Genomic DNA, 22288 nt, shown 5'->3' on the forward strand with positions numbered 1-22288 from the left:
TCAAATAAAATACATGAAACGTAGTCGTCTTATTACTTCTAGAGAAAGAAAACAAACTTTTGCTGACAACTTCTTCAAGAGATCCATGTTCTAAATATCCAAAAATAAGTATGACAGAGCAACAGTGAGCCAAATGGCTTAGCTCTAAATGTGCACACTGATTTTTAAATCCTCTTACATAGAAGCTTCACATAAAATCGAACATGTAAATTTAAAAGTACTTCATGAATTTCCTGTACACTTATACATAAATGCACACATTTAGAAAGGAAAATTTCTCTTCTTCCATTCCTCACTAACTTTTATTTCCTGCTTTTAAACAGAAATTATACCACCAATAGAAGTTTTCCTATATGTAAAAAGACTTTACATTTTGCCAGAATAAGCAAAGGGTTAAATCAATAATACAACATAGGGGCGCCTGGGTGGCTTAGTCGGTTAAGTGTCTGTCTTTGGCTCAGGTCATGATCTCAGGGTCCTGGGATCGAGCCCTGCATCGGGCTCCTTGCTCAGTGGGGAGCCTGCTTCTCTCCCTTTCTCTTTGCCCCTCCTCCCACCATGTGTGCTCTCCCTCCCTCTCTCTCTCTCTCAAATAAATAAACTCTTTAAGAAAAAAATACAACAAATAGCACTTGACTGCTGTTTACTGGATGAGGACATACTGATTCTCAGGACAAACTGATTCTCAGGACAAACTCTCATATCAGCTCCTTCTTACCTTCCCAAGACAGAACACTGAACAAAGTACAGCTCCAGCGGTGGGAAGAAATAACTAACTGTAAGCTGGGCCTCAGCAATTCTCTGATCCTTTTTCCCTCATCAAGGGACTTGCAAGCCAAAACAATTTTGAAACACAAAGAAATTTCAACTGCAGACAACATATTTTAATCGCTAGAAAATAAACTAGTTCTCTATGAAATCTTATGCCTAATCATTAAGGAACTGCTGAGGTAGAGTAAATTTCAGAAGATAACAGATCCCAGTTTCCTTTACTGATTCATTTATCATGCAATACACATTTATTGATTACTCACTAAATTCCATGTGCTAGAAAAACAGACAAGCAAATCAATTATTGTGGCATAATGCTATGATAAAACTATGCCAGATTGCCAGAGGTATACAAAAGGGAGTTTGCACAAAATGATATTGACAGGCTTTTGGAGGGATATGACAAAGGTAGTGGGGTATATAATAGAAAGAATTAAAAAAAAAAAAAACTACCAATAAGGAAGCTAATCATAGCTATCCTATAAGAATTTAATGATCAGAGTTGGAGAAAATAATACAAACTCTTGCCTACTCCTCAAGATTTGATGTCAAAGCCTACCGTGGACAATGTTGATAGGCGCGGTAGCCAAACAAATTCAAACTTGTCGAAATATACTGCTGAGAAAAATAACTCTTGGGCCAAATCCAACCCCACGGCTAGGGGATGAGATTCCCAAAAGGTGCGCAGTGAGTAGAAAAAGGCCCTCGGAGGTACGGTCCTGAGTATGAATAAGTAAAGGAAGTCAACAAGAAGCCACTCTCTGAAGGATTCAACTTCCTGGATGCTTTCCCTTGGGCAGGAGAAAAACTGTATTTTAGCCATGGTTTTAAATGTTTCTATATTATAATTCCCTTTATGTAATCCAACTCTTCTCTAAAGTCTGACCCAGCCGTATCTATGGTGTGTGAAAAATAAAGGAACCAGGAAATAAAGGAACTGTGGCTTGCCCCAACCACATCTCCACCACTGGTCAGGCTGGGGTAGCAGGATTTCATCCCTGGGACTGTGTCCCAGAGCTCCATACAAGGACACTTGTAAAGGAAGTGGTGTCCCACTGGGAGCAGCTGAAAGAAGCAAGAAACTCTGAAAAGCACTAACCAAGTGGACCGCTTGGAAGCAGATGTGAGATACCCTTTTAAGGGAAGCAACCTTTAAGAAAAGGGAAAACTGACCTGAATTGTGGCTAAAGAAGGCAGGAAGACCAGCGTGTGGAGGAAAAAGAGCCAGAAACAGGATAATGTATTCTAAGGAAGTGCAAACAATTCAGAATGCCTGAAGAGAAGAGGAGAATGATGGAAAATTGACAAGTAGGTAGATAATAGATGATTAAGCTACGGAATTTAAACTATCTGGAAAGCCATGAATACCCATAAGATCCTGGAAGTCGCTCTGCTTTAGTTAATGGGTGGGAGAATCAGAAATCTTAATAAAGACTGCCAAGGGTAGCAGTAGAGTTGCAGGGCGTAGGGATGGAATGAGATGAGCAAATAGAAATTACAATGGTTAACTCCGTATTTTCTCCACAATCAATTCCACTAGTTCAATTAGAGGGGAAAACAGGAAAATTCTAGAAAATCCAAGATAAAAGGGGCATACTGGCCACAGCTAGGTAGGAGACATAAAAATTAACCTCAGCGGATTCCAGGTGGCTGCCTATGTACACATTCACAGTTCTCAAAGTCTCAGGCAGAAGTGTGTTTTCAACAAAAAACACTTTTTTTGAACAACAACAACAAAAATGGTGATGAGATATATTTGCTAACAATATTTTAAAATATTTCAAAATAAAACATGAAATCATTGGTCAAAATCAAATGGGTTGTTGAAAGAGAGCTGAAAGTATGTTAACTACTGGAATTAAAATTTTAAAAATAAACAAAATAAAAATTAAAAAATTAAAAAAAAAAAAGGAAAGAGAGCTGAAAGTAAAGCAAGCCCATTCTGGAAAAGATTTAGTTAATTTTAGCACGTGATAGACCTCAAATTCTTCTACCGTATACAGCTGGCCCACTTCAGGGCTTCAGGTTGAAGCTGACAGCATTTTAGAAGGGCAACCAGAAACTGGCAGTCCTGGGATGAGGATGAAAGAGTAATCAAAATGTGAGAAGTGGATAAAAATCTGAAATACACTACCCAAAACACCCCATTTCTCTCGATGAAGAGAAAACCAGGAACAAGCTGGAATGTTTTAAAAACAGAATTGGGATTCCAGACTTCCACGGCCAGTTTTCATTTCATTCCAGTGCCCCTTCTACCACTGGTAGAAGCAGTGGTAATATAAAAGAAGCAATTTTGGGGCACCTGGGTGGCTTAGTCGGTTAAGCGACTGCCTTCGGCTCAGGTCATGATCCCGGAGTCCTGGGATGGAGTCCCACATCGGGCTCCTGGCTCAGCGGGGAGCCTGCTTCTCCCTCTGACCTTATCCCCTCTCATGCTGTTTCTGTCTGTCTCTCTCTCTCTCTCAAATAAATTTAAAAAAAATTTTTTTTTAATTTAAAAAAATAAATAAATAAAAGAAGCAATTTTTGAAGATCCTCATGTCATTCCATGACCCCCAAGTTTTGATCACTTGTAATGATTATACATTTAAAAGTGCTGAATACTATTAATTACTATCACTATGGATGATTTCATGAGACGCCTATGATTTGTATTATAAGAAAGGAATGCCATTCACAGCTTGCTAAAACAGTAAAAATAGGACTAAGAATACATATGAAGTTTGTTTATAAATAAAAATAAACAATCTCTAAATTCTACCTCTGAAACTAATAAAAAAAAATAAAAGGGTGTATATATCCTTTAAAAAATAAATTAAAAAGTAAAAATAAATAATCTCTAAATACTATTTAATTGTCTAATAACTCTGCTGTCCTCTGTCATTCTTGGTTTAAGTAATTATAATCAAGATACCAGGTATCAATTGTTATTTTTTTAAATATAAACCAGACCAAGGGGTGCCTGGGTGGTGCAGTCGGTTAAGCGTCCAACTCTTGGTTTCGGCTCAGGTCATGATCTCAGGGTCTTGAGATCAAGCCCCATGAGCTCTGTGCTCAGCAGGAAGTCAGCTTGAGTTTCTCTCTCCCTCTACCTCTGCCCCTCCCCCTGCACTCTCTCTCTCTCTCTCACTGAAATAAATACGTAAATCGTTAAAAAAAATCACCCAGACCAATATTGAACTAGATAACTAGAATTAATTAGCAGAGTGAATTAAAGATTTAGGAATAATAAAAAATATTTAAATTTTTAAAGCTCTTATTAACAAATATTAACAACACAAAAACCTCAATAACATTAGTACTTAATGAGAGTTTTGTTCCTTTCTTAACAATTACATTTCTGCATCCCTACTGTCTCCACTGAGATCCAGAATCACCAATCTAACTGCCCCGTAGGCATCTCCACTTAGCTACCATAGCCCTCTCAAGCTAAAGTAACCAGTCCAGTACTACTGATTTGCCTCCTAAACATATCCATAATAATCCTTTCTGTCAATACATGGAACCAACAACTACCCAACTGTTCAAACCAAAAACTTAGTCAGTCTTAATACCGCCTTTCCCCCTATCTCTACATTCCCAAATCAAAGCCATCCGCAAATACAGTTGGGTTTACCTGCAAAATACATCCTGATCCATCTCCATGGCTACCCATGCTAGTTCCAGCTCTTCACCCTCAGCTACTCATGCCCACTTCAGTGTTACTGTCACATTAGGTCAGTCCAATCCTATTGTTTAACCTCTGTCTTTACTGAACCAGGGTTCTCTCCTCAAGTCACAACACCCCCACATGCCTCGTGCTGCAAAGGTTTCACTTCTCCTGGGATCCTCAACCTGATGAAAAAGGAGAGAAAGGTCTGCTCCTTTACTATCCAGAAATGAGACTCACCCCTCTTTCTCACAATTTAGCCATGTTCTCTAGCACCCCCAGGTCCTTGGCCTTCTCCCCTAACACTATTTAAATCCTAACCATCTTCAGAGCCCACTTCAGGGTCTATCTACTCCATGACGCCTTTCACTATAATCCTTACTCACACTGACCTTGACCTTCTCTGAACTTATTTATATCACTCAGACATTTAATTCCTACACTGCTCCTTACTTATTTCATATGTGTATATCTATTCTCCCTCCAATACAGTAGAGTGCCAGTTCCTAGAAGCCAGGAAATATTTACTGTAGTGCCTGTCACAGTGCTCCATACCCTGTAGGTATTTAGTAAATATTGAAAAAATTAAATAATCCTTTATAAGATGTTCCTTGGTGCTAAGCACAGTTTTTTGCTCATAACAGACACTGAATATATACCAAATGGATAAAAAGCTTTACAAATGTAAGGAGAAGAAAAATATAATAGAGAAAAAGATATAATTTCCAAATATAATTTGGAACTTATCAGCATGTCAGAATTCTGTTTTAAAATTAACTCTGATATTCCACAGGGACCTTCAGAGGTACTGCATTATTTACAGTGAATTATTCTTGAAGAACAAAGCTTGTTTGATGGTAACACTGGAAACAGCAATAAGAGCAATTTTTCCCTTTAAAAAAAAAAAATCCTGTTCTTTACCCAAGGAGATTGAAGGCCAATATTTTTAAAGCAAACATAAGGAACATCGCCTTCAAATGGGACAAAAGCATTCCTAGTACTGAAATAACCTGCTCCTGGGTATGTTTAATTTCAAAAATAACATTAGCAAATTCCTCCAAAACAACACTCTTATCTTGAAGAACTAAAAAAAAAAAAAAAAAAACCATGAAAATATAGTATGGATATCTTTTATACAGATTTCTTTGGCATATCAAAAATACTAGCTTTCCTCTACTGTCTGATAAATTCAAAGTGCATCCAAAATGGGGGTCGGGGGGAGATACCTTCTTTGCCTAATGAATCACACACTTACTTCCTAAAATACACAGGCTCCGTGGGATGCCTTACAGTGCTCCATGAACTATGAGACTTTGGGTCAGAAATTAGACACTTCCCTAGAGAGTAAAATTCTTTTTTATCACTTTTGCTTCCTGAGTTCCTATTCTTTATGTTGGCAAAAGACAAAATGCAAACTGGACATTCAATGATACATAGACATCAAAGGACTTCATTTAAAAATGTCTTATTTTTATAAGCTGCATACCTTGTCTTTTTATGCAATGGTAATATTTTAAAATACAATAAATTCACCTGCTTATCTTACGATGTAAGTACTTCTCTGTTAAAAATAAAGCACATTTTGTGAAGAAAGTGGAAGCCTCACACCTTGCTGGTGAAGATGTTAAAATGATGCAGCAGCTTTTGAAAACAGTTTGGAAGCTCCTCAAAAAGTTAAATGTGGAGTTACCACATGACCTAGAAATTCCACTATCTGACCTTCATATATATTCAAATCCCGTAATGATTATTTACTTAACTTAAAAACACTATCTTTATTTTGTAAGTCTAGCATGACAAAAAATATTATGTGCCCAAATGGTCTGTGCCTCCATTTATTTTTGTTTCTAAAGCAGTAAAAATTATAAAGTGCCCTTTGGATAAGCCAAACCTTCGAAAGGACAGAGTTCTCCTATCATTAGACTGAGAATAAAGGTGTCAACATAGGCAAGATGCTTGATTTGCCGACTGTTAAAAGATAACTACATCAGATTGTTGATAAGTTAGCACTACCTCTCTATTCTGACCTGCCTCAGGTCTCCCTTCCTTGTGGGTTTTCAGACCCTGGCAAGAGCGCCCAGGTTGGCTCCAGTCTCCTCTATAAAAACTTTAAACATTGACACCTCCTCTCCTAAGTTCATAGCATCCTCTTGGGAATTAATTACACAGAGTTGTTGTGATAAACTCTATATTATTTAATTTCTCGTTTAAGGGATGACCTCCCAACTAAAGTTGACAGTTTTTGAGGAAAGAACTAAGACTATATCGCTTTGTTAATACCACAGCATGGAACACAGTGCCCTATATATCTGGTATATAACATAAAAAGTACATTTTTATTAATATTAAATACATTATATAAAAGGTATCTTGATATTCTTACCAATAGCAATTTTGCAATAGAATATACTAAAAATTCAGTCTCTGGGAAAAAAGAAGTCTGAGAGAAATAAGAGATAAGGGAACTAGCATCTGTGGGTGGCTGACAGTGTGTCACTGGTTTTTCATACATTATCACATTTAACCATTAATCAAGAATCACTTGGAAATGCAAGTTCAAGAAATATGAAACTGAGCTGTCACTAGACCCATTTTCAGGTATTATTTGATATACAAAAACAGCATATATTTCTAAAAGAAATAGTGTTGTAGCGTAGAAATGGTGTTGTATGCAAAAAGGACTGGAAGATCAGGAAGATGAAAATGTATTAAAACAGCACATAATGTTCACTTTACAATTTCTAAATGCCAAGCAAGGGGCTGACCATTTTACATCTGTTACCTCTATTCTAATCCCAATTCTAGAACTTTCTTGCTACACAAACAACTGGTATCAGTTCTCTGAACCTTGGTTTCCTCATTTGTAAAATAGAAATGATACCTAAATGACCTATCTCACATGGTTGTTGTGGGGCTTGAGTAAGAGGAGACGCATAAAGTTATAAAAAAGCATTGAAAAATCTATTGAGCATTGTTCAATTCAACTGACAGCCTTACTAAAAAAAAATATGTATATCCTAAAGCAATTATTTCAGAAGCAAAGGACTTCACACCAACTCAGAGTCCATCAATGCGTGGTGAGCACAGGATTGTGTCAAACTAACTCCCTGTGATCATTCCAGGCAGCCATGTATACATATCACCTCCAATCATATAAACAAGCTAAGCTTGGAATATTTTTGGAACCCAATTAAAAAGAAAAAAAGTTTCATCATCTAATAACACGAATCCGTTCTTGCCAAATGTACTCTTAATACTGTCATACAAGAGAAATAAAATGCAATATATTATGATGAACCTGAATTTCTTTGATTTTTATTCTCCATTCTCAACTCACTTGATTTTACCAAGATGTCAAATAAACCTAAAGTGTTTACAATAAATATTACATGAAGGTTAACCATACTTAACTAACAGGCAAAAATCTTTACTTCTACTAAGGAGTGCTTATTCCAGTAATTCCATCTTTTTCAGACAGAAAAGATAAAAGAACATAAATAATTAACAAAAGCAAAGTTAATAAGAGAATTAATGTGGCACTCTGCCCAGGTGCTTCAGTACGCATACATGTTTGAGATGTATTTACATGATGGCTCCAAAGTATTTAAATTTAAGAGTTACCCAACCACATGGCCAGCACATTTTACCTAATGCTAAAAACATGCTGTGATACTAAAACCAAGCTTCCTGTTCTACAAGTATCATTTATCTAATAGCATTCTCACTAATTGTTTTAAAGCTTACACATTCAAAAATCTTGCAAATATCTCTCCTACGTTTTTTCAGATAAAAACAATTTGAATAAAAAATTGTTTTTTATTTAACCTTTTACTAGCCATTTCTTTACAATAACCAAACATTAAACACAGGGCTCTATAGATAAGTCATTTGTTTTCCAGCAGATGGCCTCTTGTAATAGCTATGCTCATCTAACACCAAACATCCTCTACAACCTACAATCCTATAACAATTGTGGATTTTTCTTCTTTATGTTCTTATCAATATAATTTTTGAAAATACATTAAGTAATATAAAATGAAAATAATGTTATTTGCATTGCAGCTCTGGGGGAAAAAAGCAGAAATACAGAATTAATCATAACAAAATTTCCTAAAATAAAATTTATACATCCCATAATATGCATTATAATAGCAATTTACCAACTATAAAACCCAAATGAATTGCTGCTGTGTATTCAATTATATTTTACAAAAATTCAAATATGTATATAAATAATATAGACAATATGTCAATATATATTATTAATGTACTTTTAGGAATAATGAAAATGATACTTTCAAATTGTGTACCCATGGATCAAAGCCTAGAGTGTCACATGTTCTTCAGGAAAAAGTCTTCAGTGAGAGACTCTCTTAAAACATTAGCATTTGTGATCATTGATTCCCTTAGTTAGGAAAATGAACTGCTATGCCTTTCTGCATATTTAGAATAAAAGTGAGTTGGGGGAGGAGTCCAAGATGGCAGAGGAGTAGGACACCTTAGTTTTTTTTGTCTGGCCCCAGGAATCCAGCAAGATAGCTATTAAATCATTCTGAATACCTGTGAACTCAACTGGAAATCTAAGAAAGGAATAGCTGCAACTCTACACATAGAAAAGCAACTACTTGGGGCACCTCGGTAGCTCAGTCGGTTAAGCATCTGCCTTCAGCTCAGGTCATGATCCCAGGATCCTGGGATCGAGCCCTACATTGGGCTCCCTGCTCAGCGGGAAGCCTGCTTCTCCCTCTCCCACTCCCCCTGCTTGTGTTCCCTCTCTCGTTGTGTCTCTCTCTCTCTGTCAAATAAATAAATAAAATCTTTAAAAAAAAAGAAAGAAAGAAAGAAAAACAACTACTTTCTGCAAGGTAGGAGGTGTGCGGAGAAGTGAATCCAGGGGATATATGGGAAAATAAACCATGGGGGTAGGGAGCCTCCCTCAGCCAGCTACCGAAAGGTGATATAGAAGCAGACCACAAGGGACACCTGGGTGGCTCTGTCAGTTAAGCATCTGCCTTCGGCTCAGGTCATGATCTCAGGGTACTGAGATCAAGCCCCGCATGGGGCTCCCTGCTCAGTGGGAAGCCTGCTTCTCCTTCTCCCACTCCCCCTGCTTGTGTTCCCTCTCTCGCTGTCTCTCTTTCTGTGTCAAAAAATAAATAAAATCTTAAAAAAAAAAAAAAAAAAAAAAGAAGCAGAGCACAAAATCAGAACCTTTAGAAGTCTGCTCCAGTGAGGAACATCCCTGCCTGAAAGGTGCTCAAGTGGCGAAGCAGGGCGGAACTCTAGGTGGGACAGTGTGGTCTCAGAATCCTCAAGGTCACAGGAAGACCAGGGGTGCCTGAGTGCAGCAGAGCTCCCAGGTATCAGAGTGGGAAGCAGGCTGCAAAGACAGAGCCGAGGAGTGGGCTCTCAGCTCGGGGTTGCCATAAACCACGAATTGCGGAACAGTCAGGCCACTGCTCTTCAGCAGGGACCCAACAATCAGCAGATCCTGGGAGGAGCGTAAGTTTTTCTTTCTTCACAATTTTGGGATGTAGGTTCTTCTAACAGACCAAAATACACCAAGAATCTAGTGGCTCTGTTCTTGTCACTTGTCTGATCATATTCTCTCTTTTTTTCTTCTTCTTCTCCTTTTTTTTTTTTGATTAAAGTCATTTTAAATTTTCATCTTTATAATTACATTCCATCCTTTTGATGTATTTAATTTTATTTATATATATATATATCTAAGTTTTTATTTCTAACAAACAGACCAAAACACACACAGGATCCAGCGTATTACTCTGTTCTGTTCACCTGTCTGATTATATTCTCTTTTGTTTTAATTTTGTTTTTGTTTTTGTTTTTTGTTTTAGGGCTCTTCTGATTTGTTTAGTGTATATTTCTCTGGGGTTGTTGTTGCCATTTTAGTATTTTGTTCTCTCATTCACCTATCCTTCTCTGGACAGAATGACAAGATGGAAAAACTCACCTCAAAAAAGAGAACAAGAGGCAGTACTGACTGCCAGGGACCTAATCAGTATGGATATAAGTAAGACGTTGGAACTAGAGTTCAGAATAACAATTTTAAAGACATTAGCTGGGCTTGAAAAAAGCATAGGAGACCCTAGAGAAGCCCTTTCTGGAGAAATAAAAGAACTAATATCTAACCAAGTCAAAATCAAAAAGGCTATTAATGAGGTGCAATAAAAAAAATGGAGGCTCTAACTGCTAGGATAAATGAGGCAGAAGAAAGAATTAGTGATACAGAAGACCAATGATGGAGAATAAAGAAGCTGAAGAAAAGAGAGATGAACAACTACTGGAGATCATGAGGGGAGAATTTCAGAGATAAGTGATACCATAAAGGGAAACAATGTTAGAATAACTGGAATCCCAGAAGAAGAGGAAAGAGAGAGAAAGAGAGTGGGCCAGAAGGTATATTAGAGCAAATTATAGGGGAGAACTTCCCTAATCTGGGGAAGGAAACAGGCATTCAAGTCCAGGAGGCACAGACAACCCCCCTTAAAATCAATAAAAATAGGTCAACACCCCAACATATAATAGTGAAACTTGCAAATCTCAGAGACCAAGAGAAAATCCTGAAAGCAGTTCGGAACAAGAGGTCCATAACCTATAAGGGTAGAAACATCAGACTGGCAGCAGACTTTTCTTCAGAGACCTGGCAGGCCAGAAAGGACGTGCATGGTATATTCAGGGAGCTAAATGGGAAAAATATGCAGCCAAGAATATTGTATCCAGTGAGGATGTCATTCAAAATCTTCAAAAAGATTCCAAGACAAACAGAAACTAAAAGAATCTGTGATCACTAAATGAGCCCTGCAAGAAATACTTACTTTTGGGGTCTCTCTTTGCTTAAAGTAACATAGACCAGAAAGGAATGGAGACAATATACAGAAATAGTGACTTTACAGGTAATACAATGGCACTAAATTCCTATCTTTCAATAGTTACTCTGAATGTAAATGGGCTACATGCCCCAATCAAAAGACACAGGGTATCAGATTAGATAAAAAAGCAAGTCCCATCAATACACTGTCTGCAAGAGACTCATTTTTAGGCCCAAGACACCTCCGGATTTAAAGTGAGGGGGTGGAAAACCATTTATCATGCTAATGAACATCAAAAGAAAGCTGGGGTAGCAATCCTTATATCAGACAAATTAGATTTTAAACCAAAGACTATAATAAAAGATGAGGAAGGACACAATATCATAATTAAAGGGTCTATCCAACAAGAAGATCCAACAATTGTATATATTTATCCCCCTAACATGGGAGCATTATATAAGTCAATTAATAACAAAATCAAAGAAACACATTGATAATAATACAATAATAGTGGAAGACTTACCCCACGCACTGCAATGGACAGATCATCTAAGCAGAAGATCAACAAGGAAACAAGGGCTTTGAATGACACACTGGACCAGATGGACTTCACAGATAAATTCAGAGCATTCCATCCCAAAGCAACAGAATACACATTCTTCTCCAGTGCACATGGAACATTCTCCAGAATAGATCACATATTGGGTCACAAATCAGGTCTCAACCAATGCCAAAAGATTGGGATTATTCCCAACGCTTTTAAACGGCAACTCAATCACAAGAGGAAATTTGGAAAGAACTCAAATACATGGAGACTAAAAAGCATCCTACTAAAGAATGAATGGGTCAACCAAGAAATTAAAGAATTTTAAAAATTCATGGAAACAAATGGAAATGAAAACACAACTGTTCAAAACCTTCAAGATGCAGCAAAGGTAGTCCTAAGGGTGAAGTATATAGCAATACAAGCCTTTCTCAAGAAATAAGAAAGGTCTCAAATACACAACCTAACCTTACAACTAAAGGAGCCGGAGAAAGAACAGTAAATAAAGCCTAAACCCAGCACAAGAAGAGAATTAATAAAGATTAGAACAGAAATCAATGAACTAGAAACCATAGAAAAGAATGGTAGAACAGATCAACAAAACTAGGAAAAGAATTAATAAGATCAATAAATCCCTAGCCAGTCTTACCAAAAAGAAAAGAAAAAACCCAAATAAATAAAATCATGAAATGAAAGAGGAGATATCACAACCAACACCGAAGAAATGCAATTATAAGAACATATTATGAGCAACTATATGCCAACAAATTAGGCAATCTGGAAGAAATGGATGCATTCCTAGAGATGTATAAACTACCAAAGCTGAAACAGGAAGAAATAAAAAACATGAACAGACAGATAACTAGCAAGGAAATTGAAGCAGTAATCAAAAATCTCCCAACAGGGACGCCTGGGTGGCTCAGTTGGTTAAGTGTCTGCCTTCGGCTCAGGTCATTATCCTGGAGCCCTGGGATCAAGTCCCACATTGGGCCATATGCTCAGCAGGGAGTGTGCTTCTCGCTCTGCCCTTCACCCTGCTCATGCTCTCTCTCACTCTTTTTCTCTCTCAAATAAATAAATAAAATCTTAAAAAAAAAAAAATCTCCCAACAAACAAGAGTCCATGGCCGGATGGCTTCCCAGGGGAATTCTACCAAACATTTAAAAAAGAACTAATACCTATTCTACTGAAGCTATTTCAAAAATTAGAAATGGAAGCAAAACTTCCAAATTCTTTCTAGGAGGCCAGCATTACCTTGATCCCAAAATCAGACAAAGACCCCATCAAAAAGGAGAATTACACACCAATATCCCTGATGAACATGAATGCAAAAATTCTCAAGATACTAGCCAATAGCATCCAACAGTACATTAAAAGGATTATTTACCATGACCAAGCGGGATCCTGGGCTGCAAGGGTGGTTCAACATCCAAAAATCAATTAATGTGATACCCTATATTAATAGAAGAAAGGACAAGAACCATATGATCCTCTCAATAGATGCAGAAAAAGCATTTGACAAAGTACAGCATCCTTTCTTGATCAAAACTCTTCACAGTGTAGGGAAGGAACAAGGAACATACCTCAATATCATAAAAGCCATCTACGAAAAGTCCACAGCGAATATCATTCTCAATGGGGAAAAACTGAGAGCTTTTCCCCTAAGATTAGGAACATGGCAGGGATGTCCACTCTCACCACTGTTGTTCAACATAGCACTAGAAGTCCTAGCCTCAGCAATCAGACAACAAAAAGAAATCAAAGGCATCCACATCGGCAAAGAAGAAGTCAAACTCTCACCCTTCCCAGATGACATGATACTCTATGTGGAAAACCCAAAAGACTCCACCCCAAAATTGCTAGAACTCATACAGGAATTCAGCAAAATGACAGGATATAAAATCAATGCACAGAGATCAATTGCATTTCTATACACTAACAATGAGACAGAAGAAAGAGAAATTAAGGAGTCAATCCCATTTACAATTGCACCAAAAACCATAAGATAGCTAGGAATAAACCTAACCAAAGAGGGAAAGGATCGGTACTCAGAAACCTATAGAACACTCATGAAAGAAATTGAGGAAGACACATGTTCATGGATTAGAAGAACAAATATTGTGAAAATATCTATGCTACCTAAAGCAATCTACAGATTCAATGCAATCCTATCAAAATACCATCAACTCTTTTCACAGAGCTGGAATAAATAATCCTAAAATTTGTATGGAACCAGAAAAGACCCCGAATAGCCAGAGGAATGTTGAAAAAGGAAACCAAAGCTGGCGGCATCACAATTCCGGACTTCCAGCTCTATTACAAAGCTGTCATCATCAAGACAGTATGGTACTGGCACAAAAACAGACATATAGATCAATGGAACAGAATAGAGAGCCCAGAAATGGACCCTCAACTCTATGGTCAACTAATCTTTGACAAAGCAGGAAAGAATATCCAATAGAAAAAAGTCTCTTCAACAAATGGTGTTGAGAAAATTGGACAGCCACATGCAGAAAAGTGAAACTGGACCATTTCCTTACACCATACACTAAAATAGACTCAAAATGGATGAAAGACCTAAATGTGAGACAGGAATCCATCAAAATCCTAGAGGAGAACACAGGCAGCAACCTCTTCAACCTTGGCCACAGCAACTTCTGGCTAGACACATCTCCAAAAGCAAGGGAAACAGAGGCAAAAATGAACGATTGGGACTTCATCAAGGTAAAAAGCTTTTGCTCAGCAAAGGAAACAGTTGACCAAAAGACAACCGACAGAATGGGAGAAGATACTTGCAAATGTCTAATCAGATAAAGGGCTGGTATCCAAAATCTATCAAGAACTTACCAAACTCAATACCCAAAGAATAAATAATCCAGTCAAGAAACTGGCAGAAGACATGAATAGACATTTCTCTAAGGAAGACATACAAATGGCCAACAGACACATGAAAAAAATGTTCAACATTACTTGACATCAGGGAAATACAAATCAAAACCACAATGAGATATCACCTCACACCAATCAGAATGGCTAAAATTAACAACTCAGGAAACAAAAGAATTTGGTGAGGACGCAGAGAAAGGGGAACCCTCTTACACCGTTGGTGAGAATGCAAGCTGGTGCAACCACTCTGGAAAACAGTATGGAGGTTCCTCAAAATGTTGAAAACAGAGATATCCTACAACCCAGCAATTGCACTACTAGATATGTACTCCAAAGATACAAATGTAGTGATCTGAAGGGGCACCTGCACCCCAATGTTTATAGCAGCAATATCCACAATAGCCAAATTATGGAAAGAGCCCAGATGTCCACTGACAGATGAATGGATAAAGAAGATGTATGTGTATACACACACACACACACACACACACAATGGAATACTACTCAGCCATCAAAAAAATGAAATCTTGCTATTTGCAACAATGTGGATAGAACTGGAGGGTATTATGCTAAGCAAAATAAGTCAATCAGAGAAAGAATTATCATATGATCTCACTCATATGTGGAATTTAAGAAACAAAACAAAGGATCATAGGGGAAGAGAGGAAAAAATAAAACGAAGAAATCAGAGACGGAGACAAACCATAAGAGACTCTTAATCATAGGAAACAAACTGAGGGTTGCTGAGGGGAGGGGGGTGGGGGAATAGGGTAACTGGGTGATAGACATTAAGGAGGGCATGTGATGTAATGAGCACTGGTATTATATAAGACTGATGAATCACTGAACTCTACCTCTGAAACTAATAATACATTATATGTTAATTAATTGAATTAAATTTTTAAAAAGGAAAAGGAAGAAAAAGAACAGTAAAAGTGATAACACGGATAGGAAAGTTTAAAATCAGAAGTGTGATACCTCTGGTTTTGTTCTTTTTTTCTCAGGACTACTTTGGCTAATGCGGTCTTTTGTGATTCCATACAAATTTAAGGGTTGTTTCTTCTACTTCTGTGAAGAATGCCTTTGGTATTTTGATGGAGAAAGCATTGAATCTGTAGATGGCTTTTGGGTGGTACAGCCATTTTAACAATATGTAAAATCTTCCAATCCGTGAACACAGGATGTCATTCCATTTGTTTGTGTCTTCAATTTCTTTGAGCAAAGTCTTAACAGTTTTCATTGTAGAGACCTTTCACTTCTTTGGTAAAATTTATTCCTAAGTATTTTATGATTTTTGTGAATGGGATAGTTTTCTTTACTTCTTTTTCCAATATTTCATGATTTGTTAGTTGATTTTTAACCTTCCACTTTACTGAAATCATTGATTAATCCCAACAGTTTTTTGATTGGCTCTTTAAAGTTTTCTATATATAGGATCATAACATCAGCAAGCCATAGTCATAAAAACAGTATGATACTAGCACAAAAATAGACACAGAGACCAATGAAACAGAATAAAGAGCCCAGAATTAAATCCCGGTATATACAGTCAACTAATATTGGACAAGAGCGCCAAGAACACCTAATGGGTAAAAGATATTCTCTTCAAACGGTGCTGGGAAAACCAGAAGAATACATGCACAACAATAAAATTGGACCCCTAACATTTGTTCTGCAAAAGTACTTTTAAGTGAATGGGAGAAAATATTTGCAAATCACCTGACAAATGGCTTCTATTCAGAATATATAAACAACTCTCAAAATTCAGCTACAAGAAAACAAGCAATCCAATTAAAAAGTGGGCAAAAGATATGAACAGATAATTTACCCAAGAATATATACAGATGGCAAAAAGCATATGAAAAAAACATTCAACATTATTATTCATTAGGGAAAATGGAAATTAAAACCACAACCACTCCTTGCCTACTAGACTATCTAAAAAGGAAAAAAAATTATGAAACCACATGCTGGCACAGATGCAGAGCAATTAGAACTCCCTCACATTGCTAGTGGAAACTCAAAATGGTACAGCCACTGGGGAAAACAATTTCATAGTTTTCATCATATAACCATTTATATAACATATAAATATGTACTTACCATATAACCCAGAAATCACAATCCTCTAAGTATTTACCCAAGAGAAACAAAAACTTATGATCACACAAAAACCTATCCACAACAGGTTCTTTAGTCATAATTGCTAGAAAATAAAAACAACTCAAAGGCCCATCAGCAAGTATAAACAAACAGTGGTACAGCCATACAATGGAATATAACTCAGCAGTAAAAAGGAATGAACTACTGATATATGCAACAACATGAATAATTTCCAAACATATTTTGCTGAGTGAAAAAAAGTCAGACCCAAAAGGCTACGTACTGTATGACTCCATTTATATGACATCCTGGAAAAGGCAAAACTTTAGGTATACCCAACAAACCTGTGGTTCTTATATATGGTCAGTTGTTTTTGTTTTATTTTGTCTTCACAAAAGGACCAAGGCTATTCAATGAGGAAAGTAAAGTTATGAACAGTGATGTGGGAAAAATAAATAAATATAGGGGGAAAATGAACCTCAGCTTCTACCTAACATCAAATACAAAAATTAATTTGAGATGGATCATAGACCTTGTCATAAAAGCTAAAACTTTAAAACTTCTAGCAGATGGGGCGCCTGGGTGGCTCAGACATTAAGCATCTGCCTTCGGCTCAGGTCATGGTCCCAGGGTCCTGGAATCGAGCCCCGCATCAGGCTCCCTGCTCCGCGGGAAGCCTGCTTCTCCCTCTCCTACTCCCCTTGCTTGTGTTCCCTCCCTAGCTCTCTCTCTCTGTCAAATAAATAAATAAAATCTTTTAAAAATAAATAAATGAATAAATAAATAAATAAATAAATAAATAAATAAATAAATAAATCTTCTAGCAGAAACAATAGGAGATTATCTGCACAACTTTGGAGTATATACACATTGCTTACCACATAAAAATAAATACTCAAAAGGATTTATAGGTTGGACTTCATCAAAATCTTAAAACTTGTGATCATCAAAAGAATTATTTATATCCAGAATATCTAAAGAACTCTTACAAATCAATAATAAAAACACAAACAATCCCAACTTTTTAATGGGCAAATAACTGAAGAGATATTTCCACAAAAGAAGATATAAGAATGACCAGTAAGAACATGAAAACCGCTAAACATTATTAATCACCAAGAAAATATTAATTAAAACCACAAGGAAATACCTTTTTATTTTATTTTTTTTAAGATTTTATTTATTTATTTGACAGAGAGAGAAATAGCGAGAGCAGGAACACAAGCAGGGGGAGTGGGAGAGGGAGAAGCAGGCTTCCTGCTGATCAGGGAGCCCGATGCAAGGCTCGATCCCAGAACCCTGGGATCATGACCTGAGCCAAAGGCAGACGCTTAATGACTGAGCCACCCAGGCGCCCCTGAAATACCTTTTTAAAACAACTAGAATGGCTAAAATTTTAAAGACTGACAATACCAAATGTTGCAGAGGATGAAGAACAATAGAAACTTTCATATATTGAAAATGATACAACCATTTTGGAAAAAACTTTGATACTTTTTTTTTTACAAACATACACCTATCCTGTGATCTAGCAATTGAACTCTTAACCAAGAGAAATGAAAACTATATGTCAACAAAACACTTCTACAATAGTATTTGTTGCAATTTTATTTACAATAGTGAAAAACTGGAAACAACTGAAATATCCATCAACTCACAATCTATAAAATTGTGGTGTAATTATAAAATAGAATACTACTTGACCATAAAAAAGAATGAATTACTGACACACACAACAACATGGGTGAGTACCAAAAAATATTTTGAGTGAAATAAGCCAACCACCAAATACTCCATACTGAATGATTCCATTGAGGGGAAACTCAAGAGCAAGTGAAACTAATCTATGATGATAGGATCGGAACACTGGTTGCCTATGGAATGGAAACTGGAAGAGGGCACAGAAGAACTTTCTGGGGTAATGAAATACTTTAAGTTTTAAGTGGGATATGGTTACATGGGTCTTTGCATTGATCAAAACATCAAGCTGTACACTTAAGATCTGTTCACTTCACTGTATGTCAATGCTACCTCTAAAGAAACTGTAATAAATTGTTTAGGTCTTTTACTCAGTAGTAGAAAAAGCAAACCATATCACAGAGCACCGTACAACACCAAACACATGGCTACTTTTAGACAGTATTAATTCATTCAAATTCACAGAGGAAGGCATAAGTTCACATAGGGCCCTTATGTTTGGGAAAGCAGAATGGTGTTATTTTAAGCAATCTGAAACTGTTTATTGACAAACAAAAATAATATGATTTCTTTCTTTTAATTAAACTTGCCAATATAAGTATGAACCAATATATGTATGGACCAAATAAAGAGGTTAAATACTGAGTCAGGTTCCTAAGTATCTTATCTTGGGAACACATGAACTATTATTAAAGTCAATACCAAAAGAAAGTGTACACTATCATTAAGTTATTCCTGATTGGGCAGGGATGACAGTTAACAATATAAATTATGAGGACAATAATTTGTATAGGAAAAAATACAGCCATGTTAACTACTCATAACTTCTGGTCTCAATCGAATCCAACATAGAAGACATGATACATCCTACAGTCAATTATTTTGCTATGGGGTCTACAACTATAACTCTAGATCTTATACAATGTTAGGAGGTATAACAAATTTCAACCCCAAATGAATTAAAATGATGGTTCACACACGAACCCCTACAATTGGAATAAACTGGATAAAAGAGTATCTACACTAAAACTGATAACATTTTACCAAATCTCTTAACCTTTTGTTTTAAAAATAAATAAAGGAAATACAATTTTAGCATTTAATTGATCAGTGCAGTCTAGGATGTCTTAACCAGAAACCTATCTACTTTCCAACTTAAGTACAAGACAATCCTTAATACACATGCAGGCACACGCATGCGTGCGCACACACACACATGCACGAGCACGCACACACACCCATTTGTGAGTATGTGTGTGTGTTTGCATGATCATATGTATGTGTGCCTAACAAGTTCTATGTGGTTCCCAAAGAGTTCTAAACTGATTTGGCCTTGGTACTAAAGGAAAACACTCGAAATAGCACAAGACTGAGCACCCTATTGCTAAAGCTCTTTGCAGAAGCAGCGTACCTGTGCCCTCCTCTGCACCTCCAAGAGGAGCTCAGAGTACTGCAGCTCCAGTTCCTTCTTTTGTTTGTGCCAGCAGCTCTCCTGGGCTTTGATCTGCTCGGCCACTTTGTTAAAGGTGTCTTCCTGGGTCTGCTGAAGTTCTCTCATCGTATCAGACTTGTTTTTACAGATATACTCCAGGTGACCTATCTAAATGGGGATATGCAACAGAGAATGAGATATGCTCACAAAACATGTCTTTGTAGCACCTCCCCAAATGCCATACATCTACTATGTTTCGTTCCTTAAGTTCACATAAAAGTTTTAAGTTAAAATGAAAACAAAAAAACTAAGAAACAGAAAATGGTAGGACAAATTATCATATTTTAGGAGAAAATGGTGTCATTTGTATGTATGTGTGCTTAGATCACAAATCATTTTTCTCTTTCTAATAAAGTTACTCATTATATAATCAACTTTACTGAGAAAATTAAGAATATTTGTACTTCTAATTTTTTTGTTCTAAAACTAATTACATCATTAGTTTTAGATGTAGTGTTCCATGATTCACTGTTTGTGCATAACACCCAGTGCTCCATGCAGAACGTGCCCTCTTTTTACTTCTAGAACCAAAGCTCAAGCTATTCACATATCTCAATGGGAAATAAAGTATTTCAATGAGATTTATAAATCTACATTTTACATAGAATAAAACAGAAAGTTACAACCATTTTTTATTTCACGTTCAAAACACTGGAAAGAAAATCATCATCTAACGTGTATGACAATTAATGATGTTTTAAAACTATTAAAACATAATACCATCTCAGAGGGTTCAAACATGTACTCATTTTAATTATCAGTAATTTTCAAACCCATTATACACACATTCACAATCAGGAACAGCATCTGTGCTTCTCACGATTTACTCCCTCATTTCCTCAATCCTACTTCTCAGTGCCTAAGGTTGTGTTTGCCAATCAAACCAAGGTAAAATGTTCTCACTGTAAAATTGGGCCAAGATGCTATTTCATTAGTTCAACAGATTGGAGGGGGGGGAAAAAAAACTTAGGTAACAATTTTTTTCTTCATGTCGCATAAGACCAAATGCCATGGCAACTAAGATCTGGAAACCAGACCACATAATACAGTCCTGACCAGTTCAGTAGACCCAGGATGAGAATCAGTATCTTTAACGGTGGAATAGGTTGGTCTGCTAAGCCATTTAAGTCTTCCATAACCAAAAGAGGGCTTGTTGTTTTGGGGGTTTTTATTTTTTTTGAAAAACTAAATTCCTGGGCGGGTGAAGTCCACTGTTTTCTGCTACCATGTATACTTTGAACACGCTACAGCACTGAATGGGGTCCGTTAATACACAGTTGGTTATAATTCAAGAAATACCATTAACATAATTTTAAATTTTTAAGTGCTTTTAAAGTAACACCTCATTATTTCCTGGGCAAAAATTTTAAGATCATGTTTTTGAATAACTGTGTCTTGTTTCTATTTTATGCTACATAAAGAGTTGGTTTATTAATGTAAATGACTAAGTTCTTTGAATTGCTTCATCAGTAAGATTAATTTATTTTCTTTTAATTAGGTCCCTGTGGCTAATACTGGCTAGTAGTATTAGCATGTCCTGCACAGAGTGTGTGGAGCTTAGAGACTTCATACAGACTTCAGTCACATTTACATGCCCACAGCAATGGCATCAAACTGAGTTGTAGACAAGCCATAATTAATGGTATTGAATTATTAACATCCAAATTCTTTTTGAAATAAGATGAATGTCAGCCCCTCTTAATGATACTGTGATGTGGACAAATGTCACTGAATTTAATAGAGGTATCTGGTGCCCGAGGACAGTTACCTTCTCATTAGCCCTGGTGAGGTCTGCGATCAGGGCATCAACATTCTCCTGCAAGACTGCACAAAGCTCGGTCCAAGAGAATTTATCCAGCATGCCTTCTGGTTGTTTCATGAGCACACAGCCTGCTATCAAGTGCTGATACAAGGTATGAAGAAAGGTTAGCTTCTCCTGTGAGAAAAAAAAAAGAAATTAATTCCAGTATATCAACACTGTAAGAAGGAAAACACATGCTACGTGTGGTGAAGGATTTGTTTCAAAAACTTGGAAAGGAATTAAAATACCCAAGTATCATCTTGGGTGACTTTTTTTATACTGTCATCTTGGGTGACTTTTTTTTCACATTCAAAAGCACCAGATAAAAACTTGGAATTGCTTAAACTTGGTATTCAAAACCAAAATCTGCAGTCTAGAAGCCAGAAGACCAGGGTTCTGACCCCAGCTCTGCTCCTCCGAGGATGACCTAAGTGCCTGTTCAGGCATCACCTTTCTCAGCTCTGACATGACTTATCTGCACTAATTGTCTCTAAGCCCTTTTGACTTTTGTCCT

At 36.7% G+C, this 22288-nt stretch overlaps 1 protein-coding gene across 1 annotated transcript in view; it reads right to left on the reverse strand.

Annotated features, from left to right (window-relative positions):
- CCDC171 (coiled-coil domain containing 171) overlaps nucleotides 1–22288 on the reverse strand; it is a 304487-nt gene that overhangs the window by 159159 nt on the left and 123040 nt on the right. Inside the window, exons 16-17 of the mRNA XM_034987955.1 lie at nucleotides 21742–21909; nucleotides 19893–20081 (exon numbers count right to left, since the gene is read on the reverse strand). Coding sequence (XP_034843846.1) covers nucleotides 19893–20081; nucleotides 21742–21909 — 357 coding nt within the window. The remainder of the gene's footprint in view (nucleotides 1–19892; nucleotides 20082–21741; nucleotides 21910–22288) is intronic.

Source organism: Mirounga leonina, unplaced genomic scaffold (genome assembly GCF_011800145.1).
Source record: "Mirounga leonina isolate KUSES-001 unplaced genomic scaffold, KU_Mleo_1.0 Mir_447, whole genome shotgun sequence".
Classification (NCBI taxonomy): domain Eukaryota; kingdom Metazoa; phylum Chordata; class Mammalia; order Carnivora; family Phocidae; genus Mirounga; species Mirounga leonina.